Here is a 26,492-nt window from a genome sequence, read left to right on the forward strand (position 1 = left end):
GCGCTTACTATATTTTCGCACTCTGATACATACAGGTATAATGTAATTTCCCCCTGAGCTTTACTAGTGGGGTATTCTTATGTAATACCCTCTAAACATAACCAGGAAGTTTATTGGCGCTGTGACTCAGACGTTTACCATTGTCCAGGTCGCAGCACCAAACACTTACACAACACATACACAAAGTCATGAATAAAGTTTACATTTCACCCAATCCCTGTCCTGTCTATACCTGAGCCTTCTACAGTAAAATACGTCTCTAGCGATATTCGTTACACGCTAAAATAATAGTAATAACGATTATCACTAGAGATGAACGTATAGATTGCTAAAATTTTTATAGGGGGATGGAAAATAACATTTTTATGTAAAGTCCTATTTAATTTGTACTCACAAAATGGGTTGGCGCATTTCTGCAATTTTGGCGATTCTTTAACACCTGCCCCTGTAAATATATACATGTGTGGTATGTGGTATGAACTCCTCACATCTTGTAGTTTATTGGAAAGAACATTTTGTTTGCAGAAAGGGATCTCTCGAGCCGCACTTTAGTGGCAAATTTGAATTTTTGTGCAATTTTTGCTAGCAATGTTGCATGAAGGTGGTTGTATATATGAACTATTAAATTGTGTTTTTATATACGGTATGCTGTGTAATCTGAAAAACGTTAGATTTTGGTATTACAGTCACTGTTTGCTAGGTGCAGTATAGATTTTTAACATAGTAGTGAATAACATCAAAATCCTGTCTGTCTTCTGTATTAGTGTTTTTGGGAGTCCGAGCTGTTGATGTTTGCGGTACATATAGTATATATACACATTGTCTACACCTTAAGCTATTATTTTAAATGTATTTTGTATATGAATCTGAGATTGAACAAATATGTGTTTTAGCGCATTTTTTCAAAAACTTATTTGTGTTGGTCGCAAAATTGCATGAAGGTGGATGTGGCTATTGATGACCCATTGAGATATATGTAAACTTCAGGTTGTCTACTTTCAAAAAATATATAGGGTTTAGGGGTTCACTTACTTTTCATGGTGTGTAATTCCTTCATTTTATAGGATGATACTTTAACATTTCCAGCTTCAAAGCAGATTTTTGTTCCTTCCAGTTCTGGTGATTTCCTGAAGACACCTGAATGCGGGTGCAGGCCATAGTGATATGTATGAACTCTGCACATGTTGAACTCTTATTTTTAAGAGGTTTGGTGCATTTAATTTTTTATTTTGTCTCCGCTTTTAGCAACTAATATACATTTATTAGCATTTTTTCATAAAACATTCACTTTAAATCAAAATTGCATGAAGGTGCCTGTTCATATACTGTACCAAGTGGCATTGAGACAATGCTGCAGGTGTCTACTTTAAGAAAATATATAGGTATGAGGGGGTTGGATGATTTTTTAATGTTGCAATATTTAGGTTCGATTTGTCCATCTCAAAACTGTGAAAATTGTTCTGGCTACTGGAGGTGCAAAATTTCCAGAGACCCTTGGCAGTGAAAGGGTTAAAAGAATAACATACAACTTTAAGTGACTATTCCATTTAATAAGCACAGTCAACAAAAGTACATAGAAAGTCATCAGAATGTAAAGAAATATAAGTATCAATGTATAAAAAAGCCCTGTGAATAATTCCTGGTCATATATCAGCTACTTTACATGCCAACGCATCTGACTCCATTTGTATGTGCGCTATACCGAGCACACAGCGTCTATACATCTCACTGCTAGCAGATAAATGTGTGCCCAGCCTGATGTGTGTCTGCTCCGCTCTCAGATCTTCTCTGTACTTCTGTACCTGTTCTTTTGTATCAGAAATACAATCCATTTTACTCAGAAGTTTTTCTCCAGCTTTACAGTTCAGGGTCAGATCCTTCTCAACTTCACTTGCCGCAGCAGACACCAAGTTTCTTAAGGCGAACAGTTCTTCTTCTAAAGACTGCACCAAGTTCATGGCCGTACTATTCCTGTCACTCTGTCTCATCACATTGACCACACAGGTTGGCGGGAGAACATATTTCAGGCTATGGAGACACTGGAGAAGAACATAATTGTTTCTGCAAGAAAAGAATTTTATAAATTACATAGAAATGATATTCTCTATGAAAACTACGGGATTTTTGTAAACTAATACATTGAAATGGATACAACCTTTCCTTAAAGTGTACCTCCAGATATAAATAACTTTTCATAAATGAATAGTACAGGTGAAGATAAGAAACTTTGTAATATATCTTATTAAGGAGATCTGTTTCCTTCTCCATTTATTAAGTTGTTCTTCTGCTCCTTATCTTCAATATGACTGCTTGGTTACATCAGATTTGTCTCCATATTCAGCCTCACACACAGAGCTCTATGGAGAAGGGAGGGCTGAAGTAGGAGGCTGCTGCTGGCTGTTTAATTGATTTATTGCCTCATTCTGTGCACTCTTAGCTTCTTATCTACAGCCTAGCAGTGATGAAAGAATACAGACTAGCAGAGTGCAACAGTAGGAGCAATTATTTGAGTGTCTTTTCTAGCAATCTCTTCTTCCCCGTTCCCCTTTTCATAGTCTGAAAAGTGGTGAAGAAAACAAAAGAGGTTTTTTCTGCTGTAAGGAAAATAAAACACTGATTTAATTGTAGATCTTACGTCCTCCATAGACGCAAATCTACTTGCCCCTCAAAGCTGCCGACTGTATTCTATAGGGGACTGAGTGAGCACTTACCAATGCCGGTGAGGAACATGCAGACTGCATAAAAGAATAATTCATTTTTTTTAAAAACCCAACACCCAAATTGCAAGTGCCCAAGAGGCGGGTCTTCATGTGTAGTTTCCATAGCTCTCTTTACTAAATATTGCCTGTCCCTTATCACTTTTGACCGACAGTTCTATCATCCAATCAGGAGACGGTAAGAGTCATCACAGCACAAAAAAGGGTCACCCACTAGGCACCCGATAATGCAGCACTGGAGGCCTTAAAGGGAATTTGACAATACAGACACAGAATAGGGGGATAAGTGTCACATTGTTGGTGTTCTAACCACTGGGACCCCAGTGATAAGGAGAATGTGGGCCTGAAAGTCTCCCTGCATCCTCATTGTGAATGAAGCACCAGCGCACTTGTGTGGCCATCGCTCCATTCACTTTTATGGAGATTTTGGGACTATAATCTCTGCTAACCCATAGAAGTGAATAGAGCGCCAGTAACGTAAACTCAATAACGTTTCAGTCACAGGAAGGAAGCAGGGGGACTTTTGGCACCGCATACCCCTGATCACCGGGGGTCCTGGCAGTCGATTCCCCTGTGATCTGACACTTATTCTCAATCCTAAAAATAGAGGATAAGTGTCTGTAATGGTAAAACCCCTTTAACGGTGAATTTCTTAGTCTTGCAACATGCTGTTGTACAATATGTTTACTTTGTTCTCCATGTCCTATATACATTCCTGAAGGGTCAAAATGGCTTTTAAATTGGGACCAGTCTAGGCTTCTCCATCAGCTCAGCATGTCATTATAAAGCCGTGTTCACACAGCTCTGTTCCTAATTCCATCAGATTTGCTATGAGGAACAGCACTGCATGTAGCACGGTTCTTGCTGCCAAAACGACCGACCCCTGATGGACCTCATTGTAAGTCTATGGCGTCTGTCAGGTACCTTTGGTATCCGATAAGACGGGCCCAGCACTATTTTGTGACTCAGATTTGCCTTTTACTTTCTAAATAATATAAATTATACATTTAAGCAACAAAATAAGAAGGAAAAGATACTTTGAAATTGCAGCCAAATATTGTTTCGAAGCAGATAGTGAGCGGTGAGCGGCCTCCCCTGCTGATAACACACACCGGCCACCACTTGGCAGGTGGCTCAGACAAGGTTTTCAAGCTAACTATAAAGATCCTTTTATTCATCAGTAAACTCTTTCTTCTGGGGATTACAGGATATCAGTCGACCATACTAATGAAAACCATAGAACGACGCAGATACTCCCATAATTGTAGCAAAACCTAAAACTCGAGGCTACTTCATCAATGGATTTAGTTGTCTGCATCTGAACCAGAGATAACGGGGCACATGTACTAACCCTTATAGGTCAAACGTAAGTGGTCACTAACTTTTCAGACTACTAAGGCTACAGTTACACTAGCGTTGCGTGACTGTTTAGGAACTCTGTTCACCATTCCGCTTAAAATATACAGAGATAGAAGTTCTGCCAGCAGGATATTTCTCTGCCGATTTGGGCCAAAAACTGGTTGGAAACCTGGAAGATCCCATTATAGTCTATGGGGTCTGCAAGTTTCCGCTTTTTAAGAAGACAGTGACCCGAAATAAAAGAGGCCTTCAAAGTAAAGAACACGGTCCCTACAGTCAAACATGGAGGAGGTTCCCTGATGTTTTGGGGTTGCTTTGCTGCATTTGGCACTGGACTGCTTGACCATGTCCATGGCATTATGAAGTCTGAAGACTAACAACAAATTGTGCAGCATAATGTAGGGCCCAGTGTGAGAAAGCTGGGTCTCCCTCAGAGGTCATGGGTCTTCCAGCAGGACAATGACCCAAAACACACTTCAGGTCAGCACTAGAAAATGGTTTGAGAGAAAGCACTGGAGACTTGTAAAGTGGCAGCAATGAGTCCAGCCCTGAATCCCATAGAACACCTGTGGGGGAGAGATCTCTTGATGGCAGTTTGGAGAAGGCCCCCTTCACATCTCAGGGGGGACCTGGAGCAGTTTGCCAAAGAAGAATGGTCTGAAATTCCAGCAGAAGAAACTCATTGATGATTACCGGAAGCGGTTGTGCGCAGTTATTGTGTCTAAAGGTTGTGCTACCAAGTATTAGGCTGAGGGGGCCAATACTTTTGTCCGGCCCATTTTTGGAGTTTTGTGTAAAATGATCAATGATTTGACTTTTTTTTATTCTCTTTTGTGTTTTTTCATTGCAAGCAAAATAAATGAAGATATTAATACCAAAGAGTTTGTGCTTGCAATCATTTTCTGGAAGAACACGAGTATTATCTGACAGAATTGCAGGGGTGCCAATACTTTTGGCCAACACTGTACTCAATACACAGTGCACCGATGTGGCAGGCACAGAAGCAGTGTCTGCTACATCGCCGCCGGGTACCAGCTGCATCATACAGACTCTGTAGTCTCTGCCAGGGTTGGAGAAAACTCAGATTTATAGCAGATTAACCCCTTCGATCCTGTGATCAATAAAACACTTATGACGTCTAAGGGGGGGCCCTTCTACCTTGCTCAACTTCCATGCAAGGAAATTGTGAGGTTCCCATGACAGCCAGGAGGCCGTCAAAAAAAATAAAAAATTCTCACATAGTTCCAGCAGCAAATAAATAAGTTACTTGTGTCAGAATACGATGCCCTCAGGCAACTGATTTTTTTTCACAGAAGGTATTTTATTTAGTAAAAGTGGTGAAATATAAGAAAATCTATATAAATATTGTATGGTCATAATCGTAATGACCTTCTGGAAACACTTACCATGTAATTTTAATGGAGATTAAACATCATAAAAGAAAACACTAAAAATAGTGTCAGGATGTTACAGAAAAAAAGTGATGAATTTTGGAATACAGAGATGGTTCCTAACTGTATTATACAATGGAGAATGGGCGGCAATGCCCGCAATCAGCGCTTGCAAATGGGGGCCACCATTTTCCCGTGGACTGCCATCCCTGGAACAGTGATCATTCACATGGCAGCCGAATGGCAGACTACTGAAGGTTTGACTCTATATTTATTAGATTTACAGGCTGCGAACTGCTGTCATTTTGCAATGCATAGTATTAGAGATCAGACCCCCTGGGGTTTAAGGCTCCTAGGGTGCCTAAAAATTACTGTAAAAATAAAAATAAATAAAAATAAGGAAACAAAAAATTATAATCTCCCCTGTCCCCCTAGATCATATATAAAAGTGTATGTTGTTCACTTTAAGTACATTAGGTATCACTGTGTACAAACACCCGGGCTACAAACTTAGAAAATTATTGTTCTCAGCAGGAGAAAAAAAACAAATCAAGAGAGCCAAACTGATGTTTTTTTCCTTTCCCCAAAAAAACATTTGGATGAAAAGCGATCGAGGCAATAGACATTTTTGGAATAACTAAAAAAATACATCTGGCCCTGCAAAAAAAAAAGACACCCTATGCATCCCCGTACACAGAAATATAAAAATGTTACAGATTCAAGAATTTTTATTTTTTTGCAAAGTCTTGGATTTTTTTTAAGGCGTTAAAACGTAAATAAAACTGTATAAATTTGGTATCCTCACAATTAGGGTTGAGCCGATCTTGACTTTTCAGGATTGATTTTAAAATACGATTTCCGATCATTTTTCATTCGAACCCGATCTCGATCCCAATTCCGATCCCCATGCAAGTCAATGGGATTTTTTTATTAATCGGAGATCGGATTTTAAAAGCAATCCTATTCACTATACAGCATGGAATCTAACAATTGAACGCTTTAATTGTTAGAATCCACGCTGTGTTGTGAATCACTAAGTAGCCAGAGGATTTTTTTTTATTCCTCTGGCTACTTAGTCCCCCCTGGTGTCAACTTACCTGCAGAGATGGCTGCTCAGGTGTTCTTCTTCACCTCGCTGCCGCTCCACGCTGCTCTTCTCACCTCGCTGCCCCCTGCCTCCCAGGTTAGGAGAGTGTGGGTGGGTTAGGAGAGTGTGGGCGGATACTGGGAGTGGAGACGTCATGTCTCCCCGCCCTGGACCTGCCCACACTCTCCTAAGCCACAAGCCCCGCCTTCCTAGCTCTTTAAACACTAACCTGGGAGGCGGTGGCAGCGAGGCGAGAAGAGCAACTTGGAGCAGCAGCGAGGTGAAGAAGAACACCGGGCACCGGATCAGCCATCTCTGCAGATAGTTAGCTACTAGAGATGTTAGTTTAGTCTCCCATTAGAATGAATGGAAGCAGCCGGCGCGCAGGGGGTTAAGGCTGTGTGCCGGCTGCTTCCATTCATTCCTATGGAACCGCAGCGGAGCCTTCACACTGAGTATACACTCTGCTCAGAATGAGCGGAGCGTATACTCAGTGTGAAGGCTAAGCAAAGCATTGTGGGAAATAGTACCGATCTCGATCCCACCTAAACAGATCGTGTTCGGAATTCCGATCGCGAAATTTTCTCGATCGCCAATCGGAATCCGATCTTTTCCAAACACGATTGCTCAACCCTACTCACAATCATACTGACCCATACAATACAGGTGATGTCATTTTGGCTGCACAGCGAACGCCATAAAACAAAGCCCGTAAGAAACTAGCTGTTTTTCTCCAATTCCACCCCATTTTGGATTTTTTTTCCTGCTTCCCAGTACAGTATTAAAAGGTACCAATACCAAGTACAAATATTTAGCCCATAGATGGCTCTGTGAAAGGAAAAGTAAAAGACTAAGGGCTAGTTCACACGGGCAAGTTTGCAGCAGATTTTGACGCTGCTCCCATTGACTTCAACGGGAGCCGCTCGCTTCTTTTTTCCGCTAGCTAGTAAACATCTTTATACTGCAGAAAGCTAAAAAATGGATAACTTTTTCTTGTTTTTTCTAAAAATAGATTACCTGTAAAACACAGTGAGGTTCCCTTCACACGGTGTCTTAGGATTCCAAGTTAAGAGAGTGCCACGAAGGGATCCATCCCTCTTACACACCAGTATTTGCGGCATGATCTTCAGGGGCTCCCCCAACATATGAGTCCTCATCCACTCGCCTACTGATGTTAATGTACAATCAGGTGAGAAGATCTGGAGAGAACATTTCCGAAATGCTGAGAGTACCGCAAAAATATCTTCCAGACTCCAAAATCCTATCATCCAAAAACAAGAAAAAAACAAACAAAAAAAAGCATTTAGAACATTCTATACAATTATAAACTTTTACATTGATGTTCAATTACTTAGAACTAGACATTAAACCTCCAGTTGTTCGTATCCTTCACTAGTTTCTGGTTCACTGCCTGGTGTAAATGGAATTATATCTCTAGTTCCAACTGTTATTGAGCAATCAGTGGCGTTAGTTTCATCACTCAATATGCTAATTAGGCTCTTTACTGTCAGGTGGGTGGTCTTAGACAGTCTGCTCCAATCTAAGACTGCCCATCTGACTGGTTACTGAAACTAACTCCACTGATAGATTGGGAACGGTGGTGGTTAGAGAAAAAATGACAGCTGTGCCAAAGTCAGACGGATGGCATCTATTGAAGGATGCCAAGAGTTAGAATTGGTGGTGAAAGGTCCTATTTAAAGGGAGTGTACAACACCCCATGCATCGTTTTAAAAATGATTTACTCCCCTGCTGCAAGTGCTTCCCTAGTCCCTTATCTCTGTTAGTCTTGCTCCAGTGATGATGTATTTACATGACGGGACCACAACGGAACCAATCATTTTACGTATTTATCTATGAAGAGTACCGTTCATGTCCTCTACTATGGGGAGTTCAGCACACTACCAGCTTTGCTGGCATCTTCCACATTTGGGAGAATATTAGTGCCATTAGCGTCAGCCACCGACGTCAGAGGGCCCAGCCTCGAATTTCAATGTCATCAAGTGTCCCATTCACAGTAGAAGGCTATAGAAGTGTACTGTCAGGGGGAAGTTATACTGTGTGGGGGGAACTAATGTCCCATTAATGCCTCCCACACACTATGTAATGCCAGACTAGTGCCCAGACACACAGCATAATGCCATGTTAGGCCACACATAGTAATAATGCTCCTTAGTGCCCCCCATACAGCATAATGCCTCATTAGCGCCCCCTTTTCTAGTTAATGACATTAACCCCGCTACTCCTTTTGACCACCAGGGAAAGTTAATATGAAATATTCTTTTCTCCTTTTTCTTGTCTAAATCTGGGATGCGTCTTATTATGCGTGTTATCGCCCAAAAAATATGGTAAATACTACTTGACATACTTGCACACGGATATAAGTCCCCCTGCCCTATGGTAATGATATAGTTACCTATATAGTAATTTTATAGCTATAGCTACCTTTCCACCATCACCCCAATTCCGGCAAGTACCTGATCCCTCACTATTTCTTGTGTCCTGAGAATTGCTGGCACTAGAGCAAGAATGGATTGGCGACCATCACAGTTTTATGGTTTTGAGCGTAATAACAAACAGGAGCGCCCGAGCACAAGAATGCAAAAGAAAACTTACAGTACACACTTCATGAAGATGTTGCCCTGGTCAGATTCAGACCCAGAGCTCCGAGTCCTCTGCTAGCCACTAGGCTACTTATATTCTATCCAACATCCAATACTTTAAAGTTCAAGCTAAAACTTTTCAAGAGTTGGAGGTGAGACTCGTGAATAATAAGGCAGGGAGCCTTTGTTCCTTAGCGCTGCTGAATAATTTAGAGATGTTTTCTCTAGAATCTTATAAATTTACCTTGACAGTGTTCAAATACATTTATTGTAGATTTTCCTTTTAAAACATCTTCAAGGCTCAAGGAAATGCTCCCACATGGTACAATCAGCTTCTCGCTTCTAAGTAAACAGTCAGGTTGAGTTTTCCTCCTGGCGTGCAGCAGTAGCGTACAAGCCGTGTTATTAAGTGCCAGCAGTGCAGACAGCTCGGTGACAGCAGTGACTGTGCGCTCCAAATCATTCTGATAGGACGGAGGGCAGGGTCTCTGCCAGCTATTCCCTGTAAGATTGTCCTTGCCGCCGTGGTCGAACCTTTGTTTCTTCGCTGCAGGTTCTGCGAGGCAGAGAGGGCTTGAATCTTGGGAAGAACTGATGGCCAATCTTAGCGCATTAGTTTGACACTTGGTAACTGGGGAGGGTGAAGCGACTTCGTGATCCATTATAAAGGATAAGCCAAAGTCACTCAGAGTTCTGTAAAGAAAAACGGCGCTGTGAACAAACCGGCATCTCTCAACGCGACTATGAGACAGGGAAAGGTGAGAGGATAAAACCAGGACATCGACAAGAAGAATATACTGACACGAAATAAATACATAAATAAATAAATGCATACCTTATATACTCGAGTATAAGCCGACCCGAATATAAGCCGAGGCCTCTAGTTTTTTTTGTTTTTTTTTAAATGTAGATTGTGAGCCCCACACAGAGCTCACAATGTACATTTTTCCCTATCAGTATGTCTTTGGAATATGGGATGGAAATCCATGCAAACACGGGGAGAACATACAAACTCCATGCAGATGGTTTTGTGCCCTGGGTGGGATTTGAACACCAGGACTCCAGTGCTGCAAGACTGCAGTACTAACCACTGAGCCACCGTGTGGCCCCCAGCCTAGGCCCCTAATTTTACCACAAAAAACTGGGAAAACTTATTGACTCAAGTATAAGCCGAGGAGGGGGAAATGCAGCAGATACTGGAAGATTTCAAAAATTAAAATGGTTGGAGTTTTTGGGTGCAGTAGTTGCTGGGTGATGGGGAAGGGGAGGGGGTGTTTTGGTTGTCTGTCTGCCCCTTCCCTGAGCTTGAGGACTGGGTTTTTTTTCCCCCCACTTGGAATGCAGCCTGGCTGAATATAGGGTATCTGCAGTGCTCCTATTAACCTCTTCCCGACAGAACAGGAGCACTGCAGATCCCCTATATTCAGTAGACCGGGCACTGTCAGACACAGGGATACCTGATGTGTTTGTGTTTCACAGTCATTTTCTACTTTTATATGTATTCTAGGGAAAGGAGGGGTTTAGAACTTCTATTTACTTTATTTTTTTACTATTATTATTTTTTTAAAGCTTCTTTTTTTTCTCACTATTTTATGGGAGATTCTATACATTACTATTGCGGCTGGCCATAGACCCCCCCCCCCCCAAAAAAAAAAAAAAAAAAAAAAAAAAATTTTTTTTTTGCTTGACTCGAGTATAAGCCGAGGGGAGTTTTTCAGCACAAAAACTGTGCTGAAAAATTCAGCTTATACTCGAGTATATACGGAAGGGGTCCTCCACTGTAGCCAATCTTTGCCTGTAAGGGTGCGTTCACACGATGTAAAATGGAGCGCAAGCTGGCACGTATACGCGTGTCAGCATTTTGCGTGCTTAAAAAGATCCCATTGATTTCAATGGGAGTTACGTGCGTATACGCCGCGTTATTACGGGCAAAATTACGGGCACAAAACAATGCGGCGTATACACTCGTAACTCCCATTGAAATCAATGGGATTTTTTTTTTTTTGAGCGTGCAAAATGCTGACACGCGTATACGTGCCAGCTCGCGCTCCATTTTTCATCGTGTGAACACACCCTTAGAGTGATTTTGTGGTGGAATCCTCAATGTACTCCTACCATTCATTTCCATAGGAGTTTTTTCCTGTAGCTGATTTTACATGACCTATCTTCAGATGGATTTCACCTTAAAAAAAACACTTTAAAATCAATGAGAAGCGGAAAAACCCTGATGTAATTTTTTGATGCTTATTTTTTTTTCAAAAACCGTATCCAAGACCGCTAGCGTTTTTTTTTTAAGCAGATTTTCCAGGCCCATACCCATGTGCTAGAGTAAATAAAGACTGCATGGACTGCTTGGATATGGTTTTTGTTAAATAAAAAGAAAAAACGTTAAAAACCGTGTTGTATAGATTAAAGAAAAACAAAAAACGTTTCTTAGTTTCTGAAGCAGATTTTTTTCAGCAGGCAACTTTAGAAAGGTCTTTTAACAATAAGCTGATCCCAATGCGTCCACACTCTGTGATGCTGGGTCCCCTCTCTGCATTTTCGCCCCTTTTGGGCGGAAACCACTGGTCTATGTAACTGCTTTTTTATGCGGACCCCTAATAGAAACCCGTATGCAGATGTGAACTTAGCCTGACCTTGTGGAATCAGGTGTCATTTTTGGGAAAACTCGACAGGAAGTATTCAGATTCTCTGCAGTGCCACCACAGGTAAAATGAAGCATTACATGGTGTCCCTTTAAATCAGTGGCCTATGTGCATGATGCAGGACAAGGTAGGTGCTCCAGAGAAAGTCACTTTTTGTAACCGCTCTCCTTTTTGCCCAGTAGATGAGGATTCGAAACAGGGAGGTCCCTCTACTAACTCAGAATTCCCTAATGTGGTAAATGAAACTGTTTATAAAGGACAATCCCTTTAAGAATGGAGGAATGCAGGTGAGCTACAGTATCCAATAGATTTTCGCCTTTTATTATAATCTGGTAAGGATACAGTTTTAGCAGCAGACGGGGTGCAGCAAGGATGCTCCTGCACAAGCCACACAGGGTAGTGGGATGGGGGTATAACTAATCCCCTGAGACACAGACAGAAGATTTCTTTAAGTAATTCATAGCTTTAAAGGGGTTTTCTATTTTTTTGTTTTGTTTTATGGCCTGTCAATTAGGATGGATCTAACCCACGTGGGGGTGGGCTGTCAGTCCTCTACACCCCATCCTAAATATAGTGCATTAAAAAAAAATCTAGGAAAACCTCTTTAAAGGGTTTGTCCCATCACAAGGATCCTATCTATACTGCTTACTAATGTGAATGTAAGACTTTTCCTAAATACACTGCTTCAGCAAAACTGCTTTGTTTGTCCACTATCTTACTTTGTTCATTTTTTGTGGCTACAGCCCTGACTTAGCTGCTCATGAGTCAAGTGATGTATCTGCTGCTCTCAGGGGGGAGGGAGGAGGGGCTAAGTGCACGGGAGCGAGCCTGGAGGGGGGGGGGGGTAGTTTACCCTTTGGGGGGAAGGGGCCACCAATACAGACCCGGCATCCGCTGTAATAGAGAGGCGGATGCCGGGGAGTGTAGACGCCGGCACAGGTGCCTGCAATATCGCTATGCTCCTGCCCTGCATGAAGCCAGCAGCGGTGGGAGCGATGCTGCTATTACGGGGGGGAGGAGCGCTCCTGCCGCTGCTGGCTTCATGCAGGGCAGGAGCATAGCGATATTGCAGGCACATGTGCCGGCCAGAATCCGCCTCTCTATTACAGCGGATGCCGGGTCTGTATTGGCATTGTGTACAGCGGATGCCGGGTCTGTATTGGCATTGTGAAGGCTAGACTGGTCTCACCATCTATGAGTGTGCACACAGGGCCAGCGGCATCTCCCCGCTGGCTTTGCATATGTAACTCCACCCACCAATGACGCAACAAAGCAGGAAGACAGAAGATTTTACAGCAACGAAGACTGGTGAGTAATAACGTGGGAATACCCCTTTAACTGTAATATGGCACAACATAGGAGCTAGGGAAAGGAGAAGATGAAGGGAGGAAGTATGGGATAATTATTTTTGCTTATGTTGAATAAGGATTTCTCCAGTAAATTTGACACGCCATTACTTATTGATAGCTTGGGGGTCCAAATACATGTAAAAACAGACATCCATACAATTAAATATTATTCCATATTTTCTTGCCATACATATTTTTCTTTAAATACATCTTGTACATAAGACTAGCTAATATGCTTACGTACTCTGGCATTGAAGATTTCAGCTTCACACCGACCACTAGTAAGTCATCCACTATACGATGCCATATTGTCTCCACGAGTTGTTCAGAGCAGACAGAGGGAGAGGTATTAGTAGCAGGAGGATCGGGACAGGTTTCTACATCATCCCATAAACACACCAGGCCTTCCTTTAATAAGAAAAAAGTCATAATATGAACAGTTTCCTATCTCATTGAGTAAGTTACAATCTGGGAGGGTCGGAAACACATAAGGATAATGCAAAAATAGTTATGAACTCCAGCTTTTTTCAATAAGGGGGCATTCACACTACTGTCAGTGTCCGACAGGTAGTGTCCGCTCCTAGTGTCCATTCAAAATCTCACACGGACATTAGGAGTGGACACTAGCTGTGTCCGTGACACTTGTCATTCATTTAAATGGCGATCGGGTGCGTTCTTTTGCACTCCGTGCCCTTCCTTCACTGTCCGCTTGTAAAGATGTACGACTTTTCAAGCGGACAGAAAAACCCGACATGTAGGTTTTTTCTGTCTGCTTGAAAAGTCGGACATCTTTACAAGCGGACAGTGAAGGAAGGGCACGGAGTGCAAAAGAACGCACCCGATCGCCATTTAAATGAATGACAAGTGTCATGGACACAGCTAGTGTTCGCTCCTAATGTCCGTGCCAGATTTTGAACGGACACAAGGAGCGGACACTACCTGTCGGAAACCGACGGTAGTGTGAACGCCCCCTAACAGGTGAGATGTACAGTGCATGTTCCTTACAAATAATTTTCATCCTGACAATTGACATTTACATCGACTTCCAAAAATCATCATGTGACCTAGTACCTTCTCAGCAGAGCGAATAGAGGGCTCCACGCCCAGGGACATGTCCATCAGTGCACTGCAGGATGACTCGAGGACTTGGTCTTGGACTTGCATGTGGCGCTGTAGTTCTTCAAGGGAAAGTAAATTTGCCTGTAAGGGACAGAAAATAAAAGGCGAGCTCAATATTAACTATCCAGAAACTGATGTTTACAATTAAAAGGGGTTGTCCAGGTTATATAGTTTTTTTCCTTGAGGCTGCGGAAGGTGAAAAATAAAACAAAAAAAAAATAAAAATCTGTCCCTGATTCTTAGCATAGGTCATCAATATCAGATAGGGTGTGCCAGGTGGCGGACCCCAATGTATGGATCAGCTGATATCAGCATTTGTGACCACCAGAGTGTAGTAATGGAAACCTCCATGCACTGTGTGCTGGCAGAGCCGTCATTCAGAGCCAAGGAGTGGAGTAGCTATAGTAGGTCTGTCTTGCTTTGTGCTCTGTTGGTCCAAGAATTGTGGATCATATTGGACCTATAAGCAAACTGAGGATAATTTTGGATCGGTATAGTGTGACGGATACATAGAGTAGTGAAGAGGCTGCAGCACTCAACCAAATGCTGCAGCCTCTTCAAACAACTGATCAAGGGGGGAATGTGGTTGTCAGACCCCATTAATATTTAATCAATGACCAATCCTAAAGCTAGATCATCAATTATTACACCTGGAATCACATGCACAGTTTTTGGTGCCATATTGTCACCTCAATACCATTGACAGGCTCCCTTTAAACCCCTTTAATAAGCAAGTACACAATTTTTGGAGATTTTGGTGGACTGGCCATGACCAATATACAGCTAAATATCAACTGTCTTAAGCTCATTTATTTCTTAAACTTCTAAACTTCCGGCCAGCTTACTGAAACTGTCCTACAACACAATAAAGAGAGCTTATAAAAGGCAAACCTGTAATCTGGCCTCCAGCGTCTGTAACATCAGAAAATGATTTTCCTGAAACCCGATGACATCATCATCCAAGTGGTCAGCCTGAAAGAAAGAAGAACAGTAAATGTAAAACCATGGATGTCAATATTATGGTAAAAGGGATGTCTAGGAATTAGAATTTGACCCTTAGGATCGGCCATACATATGTGACTGATAGGCGCAGACAGGTGGTCCCCACATGAATCAGCCATGCGTGGCTGCATCTCTTACCAACACCAGGACCACTCCAAGGGGTAGTGACCTAGTGTTCTCCATGACGTGAAATCCAGATCCATGTATAGGGGATTAAAAGAGAAAACTGGGGAAAGGGGCACTTAGACAATGTTCCTAATATTGACCCCAAACCAGTCCAGTTGGGTGACATGGCCGCTCCACAACCTGCTGTAGAGTCGGTAGGTCAAACCAGCAATGGTCAGTCAACCAGTAATGATCCTCTTATTCATTAAAAGGCCAATGAGTGAATTCCTATGAAAGTGAATATGTAACAAATTATACAGTACATCTAATTAATGATATAATATTAATAATCGCAAAATGTAATTATTTTATTTTGAACCCGAAGTCGGGAACTTTTTCTGTCTCTACCTAAACTGGTGCGGTCTTCTACTCCGACTTCACAGACCTGTCCGCTAGGAGTAGCACATCACACAAGCATGCATGTTCTCTGGTTGGAGAGAGGAGAATAACCCCTACATGTATCTCTGGCATTGGCTCGTCTCCCCGAGAACATAATGACCCGATATGCTGAAATTTGACCGTCTGAACTTTATTTTTGCTACTTTTAAAGGGGTTGTCCCATCACAAGGATCCTATCTATACTGCTAGTTTATGTTTATTTAAGACTTTTCCTAAATGCATTGCTTTATCAAAACTGCTTTGTTTGGCCGCTATCTTAATTTATTCACTTTATTGTTTACACTCCGTTTCTATGGCCCTTGGGATTATCTGCTCATTTGTCAAATGATGTAGCTGCCTGCTCTCAGGGGGGGAGGGAGGGCCTGGGAGCAGCTCTGAGCTGTTTGTGTCTGATAAGTAGCGGAGCTTCTCAGATAGGGGAGGTGAGAGCTCCGGGATTTCTGAGCTCTTATCAGTCGGTTTGGCTGATAAGCGCTGAGATAGGGAGTCCATTACCTCTGTATGAAATGCAAACTGATTCAAATACAGCTCTGCTACATCGGCTTAGCACTGTGGTAATTCATTTACAACCAATCCCGTGCAAGTGAAACCCCGTCCACCAATGTGTTAAGAATAGCAGGAAGTGAAGAGAGCACAACAGCCTGCATGTTGGTGAACAAGCATCATGGGAATACCCCTTTAAAGGAAAATCAGAGAGTACCACGGAAACTGGAGGGTTCAGATAACATTTACAGTCTCTAACGTGTATGACCAAGTCACAGATACATTAACAGGAATATGGACACTTTACCAGCACATAGCACGATCCCACCTGCAATATTTATCAAGAAAACTGAAGTGCACATTTGCCTTCCCACACGTGTAGCCGACCTGTGCTCATGACAGCCGTGTATCGCCCGCACGGATCTCATGTTTGTCTTTCACACTACACTTACCACATGACAGTAATGACACAGGTAACAGTTTTAATGGTTACACAGTATGTATACAAGGTTATTCTATCCCGACCAGCCCACGGGCACATCTGTTAAATTGAGTGGAGGAGAGGAAGCTCAGGAGACAATAATGTATGAGAGAAAAAGTGATATGTCTACAGATAAGAAGCCTAACAATTGATGTGTACCTGTCACCTATGTACAGCGCAAGCAGCTGGGATGTGGGCTGAAGGATGTTCAAGAGAAGGAATCTTAGCAACTTACCGCAACGTCCTGACATGCCAAGTCTTCATCATCCATGATTTTTAGTGATTTGGGGACGTGATTGCTCAGAATACGGGACATTTTAATTAAGGAGATAGATGAGCCGAGAATAAGTAATGAGAGAAGCTGAGGACTTCATATATACAGGGGATAAAATACTGCTTATGACTTAAAGAGATGATCTCTTTCAGGATGCAGTCCGAAGGTGGTTACTGGTTTGCACCTGTTTGATCCCAAATTGCTGTGGTCAGGGAAAGCCGCAATCACCCAAGCATTTATCCAGCATATACCACTACAGGGGAAGCATGGTATTACATGGCAGTCATTTAAATGGATGTCGCCATGCGATACGTCGTCGGATCAAGTTCACCAGAACATGGGTTTTACCATTAACATAACCATTTTAAATTTGTAGACAATTAATAGCTAAACTTTATTTTTTTTCGAAATGTTTCTGTCGCAGATCTGCAGTTTGCTAGGAATCTGTACATGGATTAGCCCCATACAATGTGACTAATCTGCACGTGATAATGTGCCACAGGTTTCAAGCAGAATCTACACTGTAAGACCTGGTTCACATTTGCGTTCAGTATTCCGTTCGGGGGGTCCGCATGGAGACCCCCAAATGGAATACCGAATGCATTGACAAGCGGTGAGCACTGAAAGCACACGGACCCCATAGACTATAATGGGGTCCGTGTGTTTTCTGCGCGATGTCCGCACGAGTCATGTGGAGAGAAAAGTAGTTCATGAAGTAGTTTTTCCGCCTCCCAATCATTCAATGGTAGTTCTTATGCGGAATCGGCCTGAAGAAGGAACGAGACACTTATTTTTTTCTGCTAGCTGGGAGGCAGGTGTCACGTGACCGCTGAGGTCAATCATCAGCTGCAGCACAATGCCAGAACAGACTGGCAGAGCAGATGATCCGCGAAGTGCGGGAGAACACTGGAGCAAACGGGACAGGAAAGTATGCTTTTTTTTTTTTTTTTTCACTGCCCCCAGCAGATTTGAACTTAAAGAGTTTTGCCTGGACAACCCCTTTAAGGCTGCTAGTAAAGATACCTTTGATTTCCCCAAAGGCAAATTCATTTTGGACAAAATTCCGTATTTAATAATATGCAAATGAGACTGGAAGTCCAAGAAGAGAGTCTATGGAGCACCAAAAGTCTTCGACTCTATGAGCACTAATCCTGCCTAGTTCCCTCCATCTAGCCTGAGTTCAGACCTTCCCCCTTCCCCCAAATGCATCTGAGGGAAGGCCTAAACCTGGGCTAGATAGGTGGTGCAGAGTAATGTGGGGCGGGATGAGCGCTGGGGTGCCAGGGATGTACCCACTGTTCTCAGGCTCAGTTGCATACTAGCAAATGACAAATTTTGTCCACAATGAGCCAGAGTTTAAGGCGATCAAATTTATGTTTGCTAACAGCCTTACAAGGCAATGAGATTTTTGTGGCGGAGGGGGTGGGACAGCCAAATTAGACGAAACACGTCAGTGCTGGATACTTCTTTGTGTGGATACGGCCCTTAAATTTCAGAGACACACAGTGGGCCCCAAGGTGCCCTCCAGCTCAATTCATCCCATTATGGCACAGTTACCAAACATCTAAACGGTATTGCTCTAGCACATATCCACCTTGGCAAAAGTGAAGTCCCGTTACTCTAGCATGTCTCCACCTTCACAAAAATGTATCCATGTTAATGTATATCATGTGTGGAAATCATATCATGGAGCACTGACCGTGTTTGCAGCAAGGAGAGATTTTTAGCCCAAAGATAAATGATGGCAAGCGCAGCTTTGAGCGAAAATTTGGTGTTAGATTTGACATCTGCTGCAACTGTGGCAAAAAACGAACGTAACTGATCATCCTGCGAGGTGCTGTGAATTTCTCCCTCAATGATAGCATTTTTGGCTGCCCTACATTTCTTGCACTTGTTGCAACGGAAACCTTCGTAATCTTTCTGACGCATACGCTACTAACTGCTCCGGTGCATCGAGGGGTGGCAAGAAAACACTGTTCTTGTGGTTGTTGTTGTTGTTGCTGGAGCTGTTGCTCGGAAAGAAGTAAGCCATTTTGGTGAGCGTACTCAGAAGCTAGTTCCTTAGTGGATATTACAGCACAAAGCTCGAACATACTAGGATCCTGCAACGCCATTTCAGCTGATTCACAAAACAGTATAAATATTGTACTTACAATCTGAGGTTATCTGTTGTTCATCTGCTAATTATTGTGGTATGTAAACACCATAAATAGTAAAAACATAGCAACCTCGGTAAGTGACGTTTTGTAAACATCATAAATGGCCGAACTTTATTGATACATTAACGTGGATACATTTTTGTGACGGTGGAGACATGCTAGAGTAATGGGGCTCCACTTTTGCCAAGGTGGATACATGCTAGAGTAATACCCATCTGAACATCTTCACTTTTTCAGCACCGGTTATCTTATCTGAATTAGCTTCATTTTTCATCTTTGAAGCGTCTTCCTTCTCTGCACATGGATTTGTACTTGGGGCTCCACCATTGGTCAGCCCCAGACCTCAGGATTTAGCTTAGCTGATCATGTGACCCCCCCCTCCATACATCATTGGGCAGCACTGAATCTGATTGTTCAGAGCCATTACTGCAGCTCCATCCCTTAGACTTATTCAGACACAAAGAGACCACTTAGACTCATTCACTCCAAAAATTGGCACAGATGCTAAACCAGTAAAATATACCTTGGAAAAAAAATAAAAATCGCTGATCACTGCCCAAAAATAAGTGACACATACCGTATATACTCGAGTATAAGCTGAATTTTTCAGCACAGTTTTTGTGCTGAAAAAGCCCCCCTCGGCTTATACTCGAGTCAAGCAAAAAAAAAAAAATATATATTTTTTTTTAATTTTTTTTTTTTTTTTTTTTTGGGGGGGGGGTCTATGTCCAGCTGCAATAGTAATGTATAGAATCTCCCATAAAATAGTGAAAAAAAAAGTAGCTTTAAAAAAAATATAATAAAAGAGTAAAGTAAATAAAAGTTGTAAATCGCTCCTTTCCCTAGAATACATATAAAAGTAGAAAATTACTATGAAACCCATACACATTAGGTATCCCTGTGTCTGAAAGTGCCCGGTCTACTGAATATAGGGTATCTGCAGTGCTCCTGTTCCGTCAGGAAGGGGTTAATACGGTAGGAGCACTGCAGATACCCTATAGTCAGCCAGGCTGAATTCCAAGTGGGGGAAAAAAAACAACTCAGTCCTCAAGCTCAGGGAAGGGGCAGACAGACAACCAAAACACCCCCTCCTCTTCCCCAGCATCTACTGCACCCCAAAACTCCGACCATTTTAATATTTGAAATTTTCGAGTAGCTGCTGCATTTCCCCCCTCGGCTTATACTCGAGTCAATAAGTTTTCCCAGTTTTTTGTGGTAAAATTAGGGGCCTCGGCTTATATTCGGGTCGGCTTATACTCGAGTATATACGGTACTTTAAAAAGGGGACGTGAACTTTATGTAGAGAAGTATGGCAAGACCTCAGAACCATTTCCTCTAAGTACTTCAGTCTGCCACGGTCAATAACGCTGGTTTCACTTTTGATGACAAAACTTAGTTTTTCCAATCTTATAGAGAAAGAAACACGCAGAGGGTAAAGGGTAAGTTCACACAGAGTTTTTTGCAGCTGGATTTTGAAACAGAATCTAAGGAAAAAAGCGGCGTCATGACCTATCTTCGGGCTGATTCTGCCTTGTAAACCCCATAGAAATGAATGAGAGGTGGAAAAAAACACGAAGCTTTTTTTTTTTTTTTTTTTAAGTAGATTTTCCAGGCCCATCCCCAAAACAGTGTGCTTGGGGGGGGGGGACACATTAAAAAACCCCTTCTTTATTCCTGAAGTAGATTTTTTTCAGTCTACAAAAAAAACCACTGTGTGAACTTATCCAAAGACACACCGTCCGCCCTGATGATTTCCTGTCCTATGAGGGTGTGTAATAACATGTGTTCTCCCCACATACTTGTATGTGGTCGCTGTCTGGAATACAATAGAAAATGTCTGTATTCCTAAAACCACACTAGCCAGGAGTGGCTGCAAAAGCAATGAGAAATATAAAGGAAGCTCTTATACTTCTCCTTTCTGCTCAACTCATTCCTGGCTTTGGCTCAAAATAACGCAGCAAAATCTGCAACAAAACAAGCTGTGTTTCCGCAACGTGCGGCCTCAGCCTTCAGCCTTAATAGCAACTTCCACGGCCTCCAACTCCAGTTCTTACTATATGTTAATAGGTTCAGCCCCACTGATTCCAACACAGTCAGATTTTTTTTCTCTACCTTCCACCATTCCTGAGCAGTAAGTGCTGTTAGTTTTAGTGTCTGCTATGCTACTTCGGCTTGGTACTGTCAGATGGGTGGTGTCAAACAAGAGCAGGCAAGGGGGCGTAATTGAAAGCTCCAATCAGAGGCAGCCAGTGGCAGAGCTCAGAATCACACCCCTTGTCTGCTCATGCCTGACACTGCCCTCCCGACAGTACAGAGCCTAAATAGTATAAGCACCAAAACTAACTGTATTGATTGCTCAGGAATGGTGGGAGCTAGAGAAAAAAAATCCCAACTGTGCCAGAATCAGTAGAGCATTGCCTATTAAATGATGCAAAGGGCTAGATTGGTGGAGGTGGTGAAAGGTTCTCTTAAGCAATATGCAAAACGTCTTAGATGAAAATATCCCACCAATGCAGATTTAGGTCTCTTAGGAAAGGATGAATAATTCTGAGAGCTCTGTTACATGCCAATGAAAAGTAATACTGGAGATAACTTGCAAAATTCTCTGTTTAACCCTTTACTAGTTACTAAATTTAGTGAGCGAGTCTTTATTACTGTGTCATACACTTACCGGGTAATTGATGTCTCTGCAGTCGGTGAGCCTGAATGCCCGCTGTTCAGAGGAGTTGCTTGGACCATCACTGAACAGCAAAAGGACTTGATCAGAACCCCTGCCAACAAAATCGTCCACCAGTATATCCCCAACATGATGCCAGGATGCCGCTGTCTGTAAAGGTAAATGTATACATCATCAGTCAATCACAGTGGGTGGAGAAAGTCAGAATTGTCATGCCACCTATGACAAGTAGCCATGAGTATCTATACCCTTAATAAAAGGAACACCCCGGGGCTTATAAGAAGGGCAGTGTTAAAGGGGTATTCCAGGAGATAAATATTGAAGACCTATCCTTCGCTCATCACAATCTCATCTGTGGGAGAACTGATACCCAGGACTTGTGTGAACACCACTACAGTTTCACAGGTAAGTGACATCACGTGACTTGTTTGCAGCTCAATCCTATTCTAGAGACTGTAGCTGATCTGCAATTCCGAGTACAGCTTCTAAGTAATGGATGGCACTTTGCTTCGTATTCAGAGAAGAGCCTGCATTGCTCACCTGAAGGCTGCAGTGTCTTCAATAAGCTGAACGGTGGAGGTTCTGGGTGTTGGACTCCAACAATCTGATTAAGAACAGGTCATCAAAGTGAAAGACCTGGAATGCCCCTTTAAGGCTCAATGACATGGTCCAATTACTGGGCCTGTAGCCAAAAAAGCTCAATCAATTCTGCAGCTCCTTCATTCTCAGGATTGGTGGGGGTCCCAAAGATGAGAACCCTTCTTACCATAAAGTGATGGCACCTCCTCTCTTCACATCTTCTTCCGGCAGTGGCTTGAAACTTCTAGGCCTCGAGCCTAGGGCAAAGCCGACTGCGCATGCTCGCCGGCCACAAGAAAATGGCTGCTTACACAGTATTGTAAGCGGCCATTTTCTTGTGGCCAGCGGGAATGCACAGTCGGCTGCCCGAGGCCTAGAAGTTTGAAGCCACCCCCGGAAGAAGACACAAAGAGAGCCCATTCCTGAAGAAGATAGAGGCGGCGTTGGAGAGTTCTCTCACAGCATTGGGGACGCCCCCAATGCTGTTTGAGCGCTGGGGACCGCCCCTGGTGCTGAAAGAGAATGCATTTGCATACCGACGAAAACTGGGATTTGTACGGGACAGCGGTGGAGAAGACATCTAAAGGTAGGAGAAGAATAGACTTTCTTAAGACTATTCCTACGTGTTAGGAACAAAAAAAATTTAATGAGTTTTAATGATAGGATCCCTTTAATATGAATTTCTGCAATGTAAAATCTTATCACAAAAAATAACATCTGTCCACACACACACACTATATATATATATATATATATATATATATTATAAAAATTTAAAAAAAACTATATCAATTACCTTCCATCCATCTTTCCATATTCCGCAGGCATCCCCAGAAGAGAAGGAAACAACACATAGTACGTCTGCTTGGCTGGTATATGCAACTTGTATCTTTGAAGGGTTTTCAGATGGAAGCTGGCACACCTGCTTAGGGACTCCATTCTGGAACCAGATCAATTGCTTACCGCTCACTGCTATTGCTGATGTCTCATATCTGCCATTAACACTTTGCATCATACAAACTTCAAGGCATCGCAGCACACTGGCGTACGCATGAGGAACGAGACAAGATCCTGGCATCACTTTCTGATTTTCGAGGCAGTACAGAATAAACTCCTTTCCTTGAAGAGCTCTATTAGGAAGCGAAGAACTTGTGAGATGCCTGCTATCCAATCTCACGGTTGTTATACCTAAAATACAAGTCCCCTCTTCAATAGTACCAGCCCAAAGAATAGCGGAAATATTGATTGGGGCCGTTACAACTTCTGAAGTCAATGATGAAACATAATGGAGTCTTTCATGTTGCCTCCATAGTATGGTAGGACCATCAGCGATGTACACATCTTCTAGGATTTCCATGTCCACTTTAAACTTCAGATAGGGCTCCAGTTCATTAGATTGATGAAGAAGCAATAAAATGAGTCTGGAAGAACCACTAGACTTCCTAGTACAAGTCTTTAACAAGATGCATGGAAGCTTAATGCCGGTTCTGGCATCTGCCACACAGCGGACACAAGCCAGTTCCAGGGTGGACTTACTAGATGTGACGTACTCACCACCAGAGGTTTCCATGAACTGTCCAGTGTCGGGATTAAATGCCTTCCTTGAGAACGTAAGGACATTTTTTTCTGCACGGTCAGAGCTATTTCGTTGTTGACGTACTTGAAATGTAATGATTTGGCCATTGTAAGCGACAGCCGGTCCGTTGTTACACAGGGTCTCCATTCTTTAACTGTATCTAGGAAATATGAAAATATCAGAAAGTATTACACTTAGCACCTATGGATACCTGTCACATAGAAATCATTGATTGTTACATATATTAGTGTAAAGAGTATTGCCCTGGCTGAATTCCTTTATATGCAGTTTGCAATATGCCCCTGGTGTCAGACTTGTCCCATACGGATGGATGCCCCAACAATCCTACACTCTCCAGTAACACATGAATACAAGGTCTTTGTGACCACGATGTTGCTACTTGCACTAGCTCTCATGTATTAGGACTGATCCATGAGGAATCTTTTCCCTTGTGCTGACAGATACTGATGCTGACGATTGTCCACTATCAGAGAAAGAGAGTTCTCTCCTCTCTCTGTACACAGTCTACAGTATGTGATTCACCTTCCTTCCACCTGTACTTTCATCCCAATCTACAGTCTGTGTAATCAGCCATCCTTGAAGACCTGGATACTTTATTCTCCTTTGTTGACAGACACTGGTGCTGAGGAATGTGCGATTCTTTCCCACCTCCAGGCTGACGCTAGCTTCACACCTGCGTTCAGGGTGGCATGCAGAAGACGGAAACCATAGACCGGGTGCGGCCGTGAGCGGCGGTAAGCATTTTAGGCTCTCCGCCGCGAAACCGGATTTTTTTTAATCCAGACACAGAGTACTGCATGTCCGACTCTGTGTCCGGATTCTAAAACCCGGTTTCGCGGCGGAGAGCCTAAAACGCTCACTGCCGCTCACGGCCGGACAGCTTTCTCACCCATTCAAATGAATGGGTATGAAAGAGTCCTGCAGGTTTCCGTCTCCTGCCTCTGTTTTATGCAGGAAACGGAAACCTGAAGTATGGAGTGCCGGCACAGATGTGAACGAGCTCTGAGTTCTTTCCTCTGTCTGTACACAGTGCAGGATATCACTCACTTTCCCTTATCCCCCGCTTTTCTCCCTTTCTACAGCCTATGTAATCTGCTCTCCTTGAAGACCTGGATGCTTTACTCCCTCTCTGACCTGCTATGTACAACTCCCACCTCTCACTTCTAAAATAAGATACGATAAAATAATCCTTTAATAAGATAAGATAATCCTTTAAAGGGATTCCACCATTAAAACTCTTTTTTTTTTCTCATTCACACGTCGGGATAGCCTTAAGAAAGGCTATTCTTCTTCTATTTTTAGAAGTCGTCTTCACCCCGCCATTCGGTTAAAATTCCGTTTTTTGTTGGTATGCAAATGAGTTCTCTCACAGCACTGGGGGCGGGCCCCAGCGCTCAAACAGCACTGGGGGTATCCCCAATGCTGCGAGACAACTCTCCAGCACTGCCACCATCGTCTTCAGGAACGGCCTCTTCACGAGTCTTCTTCTGGCTAGGGTCACACTTCGACGCCTGCGCAGTCGGGTCTGCATCAGGCCGCTGGCAAAGCTGAGTGCACATGCCAGCGGCCATTTTTTTGTGGCCACTTACGCGAGCATGCGCAGTACGCTCTTGTAGTTCTATGGAGTACAGAGCGTATTGCGCATGCTCGCGTAAGCGGCCACAAAAAAATGGCCACCGGCATGTGCACTCGGCTCTGCCAGCGGCCAGATAGCAGAGCCGACTGCGCAGGCGTTGAAGCGTGACCCCAGCCGGAAGAAGATGAGTAAAGAGGCGGTTGCTGAAGAGGATGGAGGCGTCGCTGGAGAGAGTTCTCTCGCAGCATTGGGGACGCCCCCAGTGCTGCAAGAGAACTCATTTGCATACCAACAAAAAACAGGATTTTAACCGAATGGTGGGGCAAAGACGACATCTAAAGGTAGGAGAAGAATAGTCTTTCTTAAGGCTATTCTGACGTGTGAACGAGAAAAAAAAAGAGTATTAATGGTAGAATCCCTTTAAATTTCAGTGTGTTACAGCAGCATGATAATACGGATACAGGATAATAACAAGTAATATATTACAGAAAAAGACACAAATAAGCTCAGAATAGCAGATAGGAGAAAAATACTAGGAGTCATAGCAGTTAATAAAAAAAAAAAAGAAGACTTCAGGATCATTTAGTTCTCTGTGCGGGGTGATCTCCGCTTAGCCTGATGTATATTATGTAGTCTGACCGCGGTTGGGAGGAAGAATCTCCGATAACGCTCCTTCTCACACTTGGGGTGAAGCAGTCGGTCACTTACAGTGCTGCCAAGTGCCATCAAGGTCTCATACATGGGGTGGGATTTATTCTCCAGCATGGACCTCACTATGGTTTCCATCTAAGTTCACATGGCGAATACTACAGAATTACTGTCTTTGCAAA

The 26,492-nt window shown here is 42.9% G+C and overlaps 1 protein-coding gene across 1 annotated transcript; it reads right to left on the reverse strand.

Annotated features, from left to right (window-relative positions):
- Positions 1-1,613: 1,613 nt before the first annotated feature.
- FANCB (FA complementation group B) lies at positions 1,614-24,216 on the reverse strand. The gene is made up of 8 exons (XM_075263662.1): positions 23,286-24,216; positions 21,905-22,060; positions 15,162-15,242; positions 14,223-14,351; positions 13,396-13,559; positions 9,399-9,847; positions 7,572-7,815; positions 1,614-2,061 (listed from the first exon to the last, which is right to left on the reverse strand). Exons 1-8 carry the CDS (start codon positions 24,210-24,212, stop codon positions 1,644-1,646), a joined length of 2,568 nt encoding a protein of 855 aa, XP_075119763.1. The 5' UTR covers positions 24,213-24,216; the 3' UTR covers positions 1,614-1,643.
- Between the last annotated feature and the right edge of the window lie 2,276 nt (positions 24,217-26,492).

The sequence above is a fragment of the Leptodactylus fuscus genome, chromosome 2, assembly GCF_031893055.1.
Source record: "Leptodactylus fuscus isolate aLepFus1 chromosome 2, aLepFus1.hap2, whole genome shotgun sequence".
In the NCBI taxonomy this organism is placed as follows: Eukaryota; Metazoa; Chordata; class Amphibia; order Anura; family Leptodactylidae; genus Leptodactylus; species Leptodactylus fuscus.

Excerpts from the sequence above, each read along its gene's own strand:
- FANCB (XM_075263662.1), bottom strand. The coding sequence starts at position 24,212 with ATGGAGACCCTGTGTAACAACGGACCGGCTGTCGCTTACAATGGCCAA. Across the intron at positions 22,061-23,285 it reads TATGGAAAGATGGATGGAAG|ACAGCGGCATCCTGGCATCA; the intron begins GTAATTGATATA and ends TTACCTTTACAG. Across the intron at positions 2,062-7,571 it reads AACCTCACTGTGTTTTACAG|AAACAATTATGTTCTTCTCC; the intron begins GTAATCTATTTT and ends CTTTTCTTGCAG.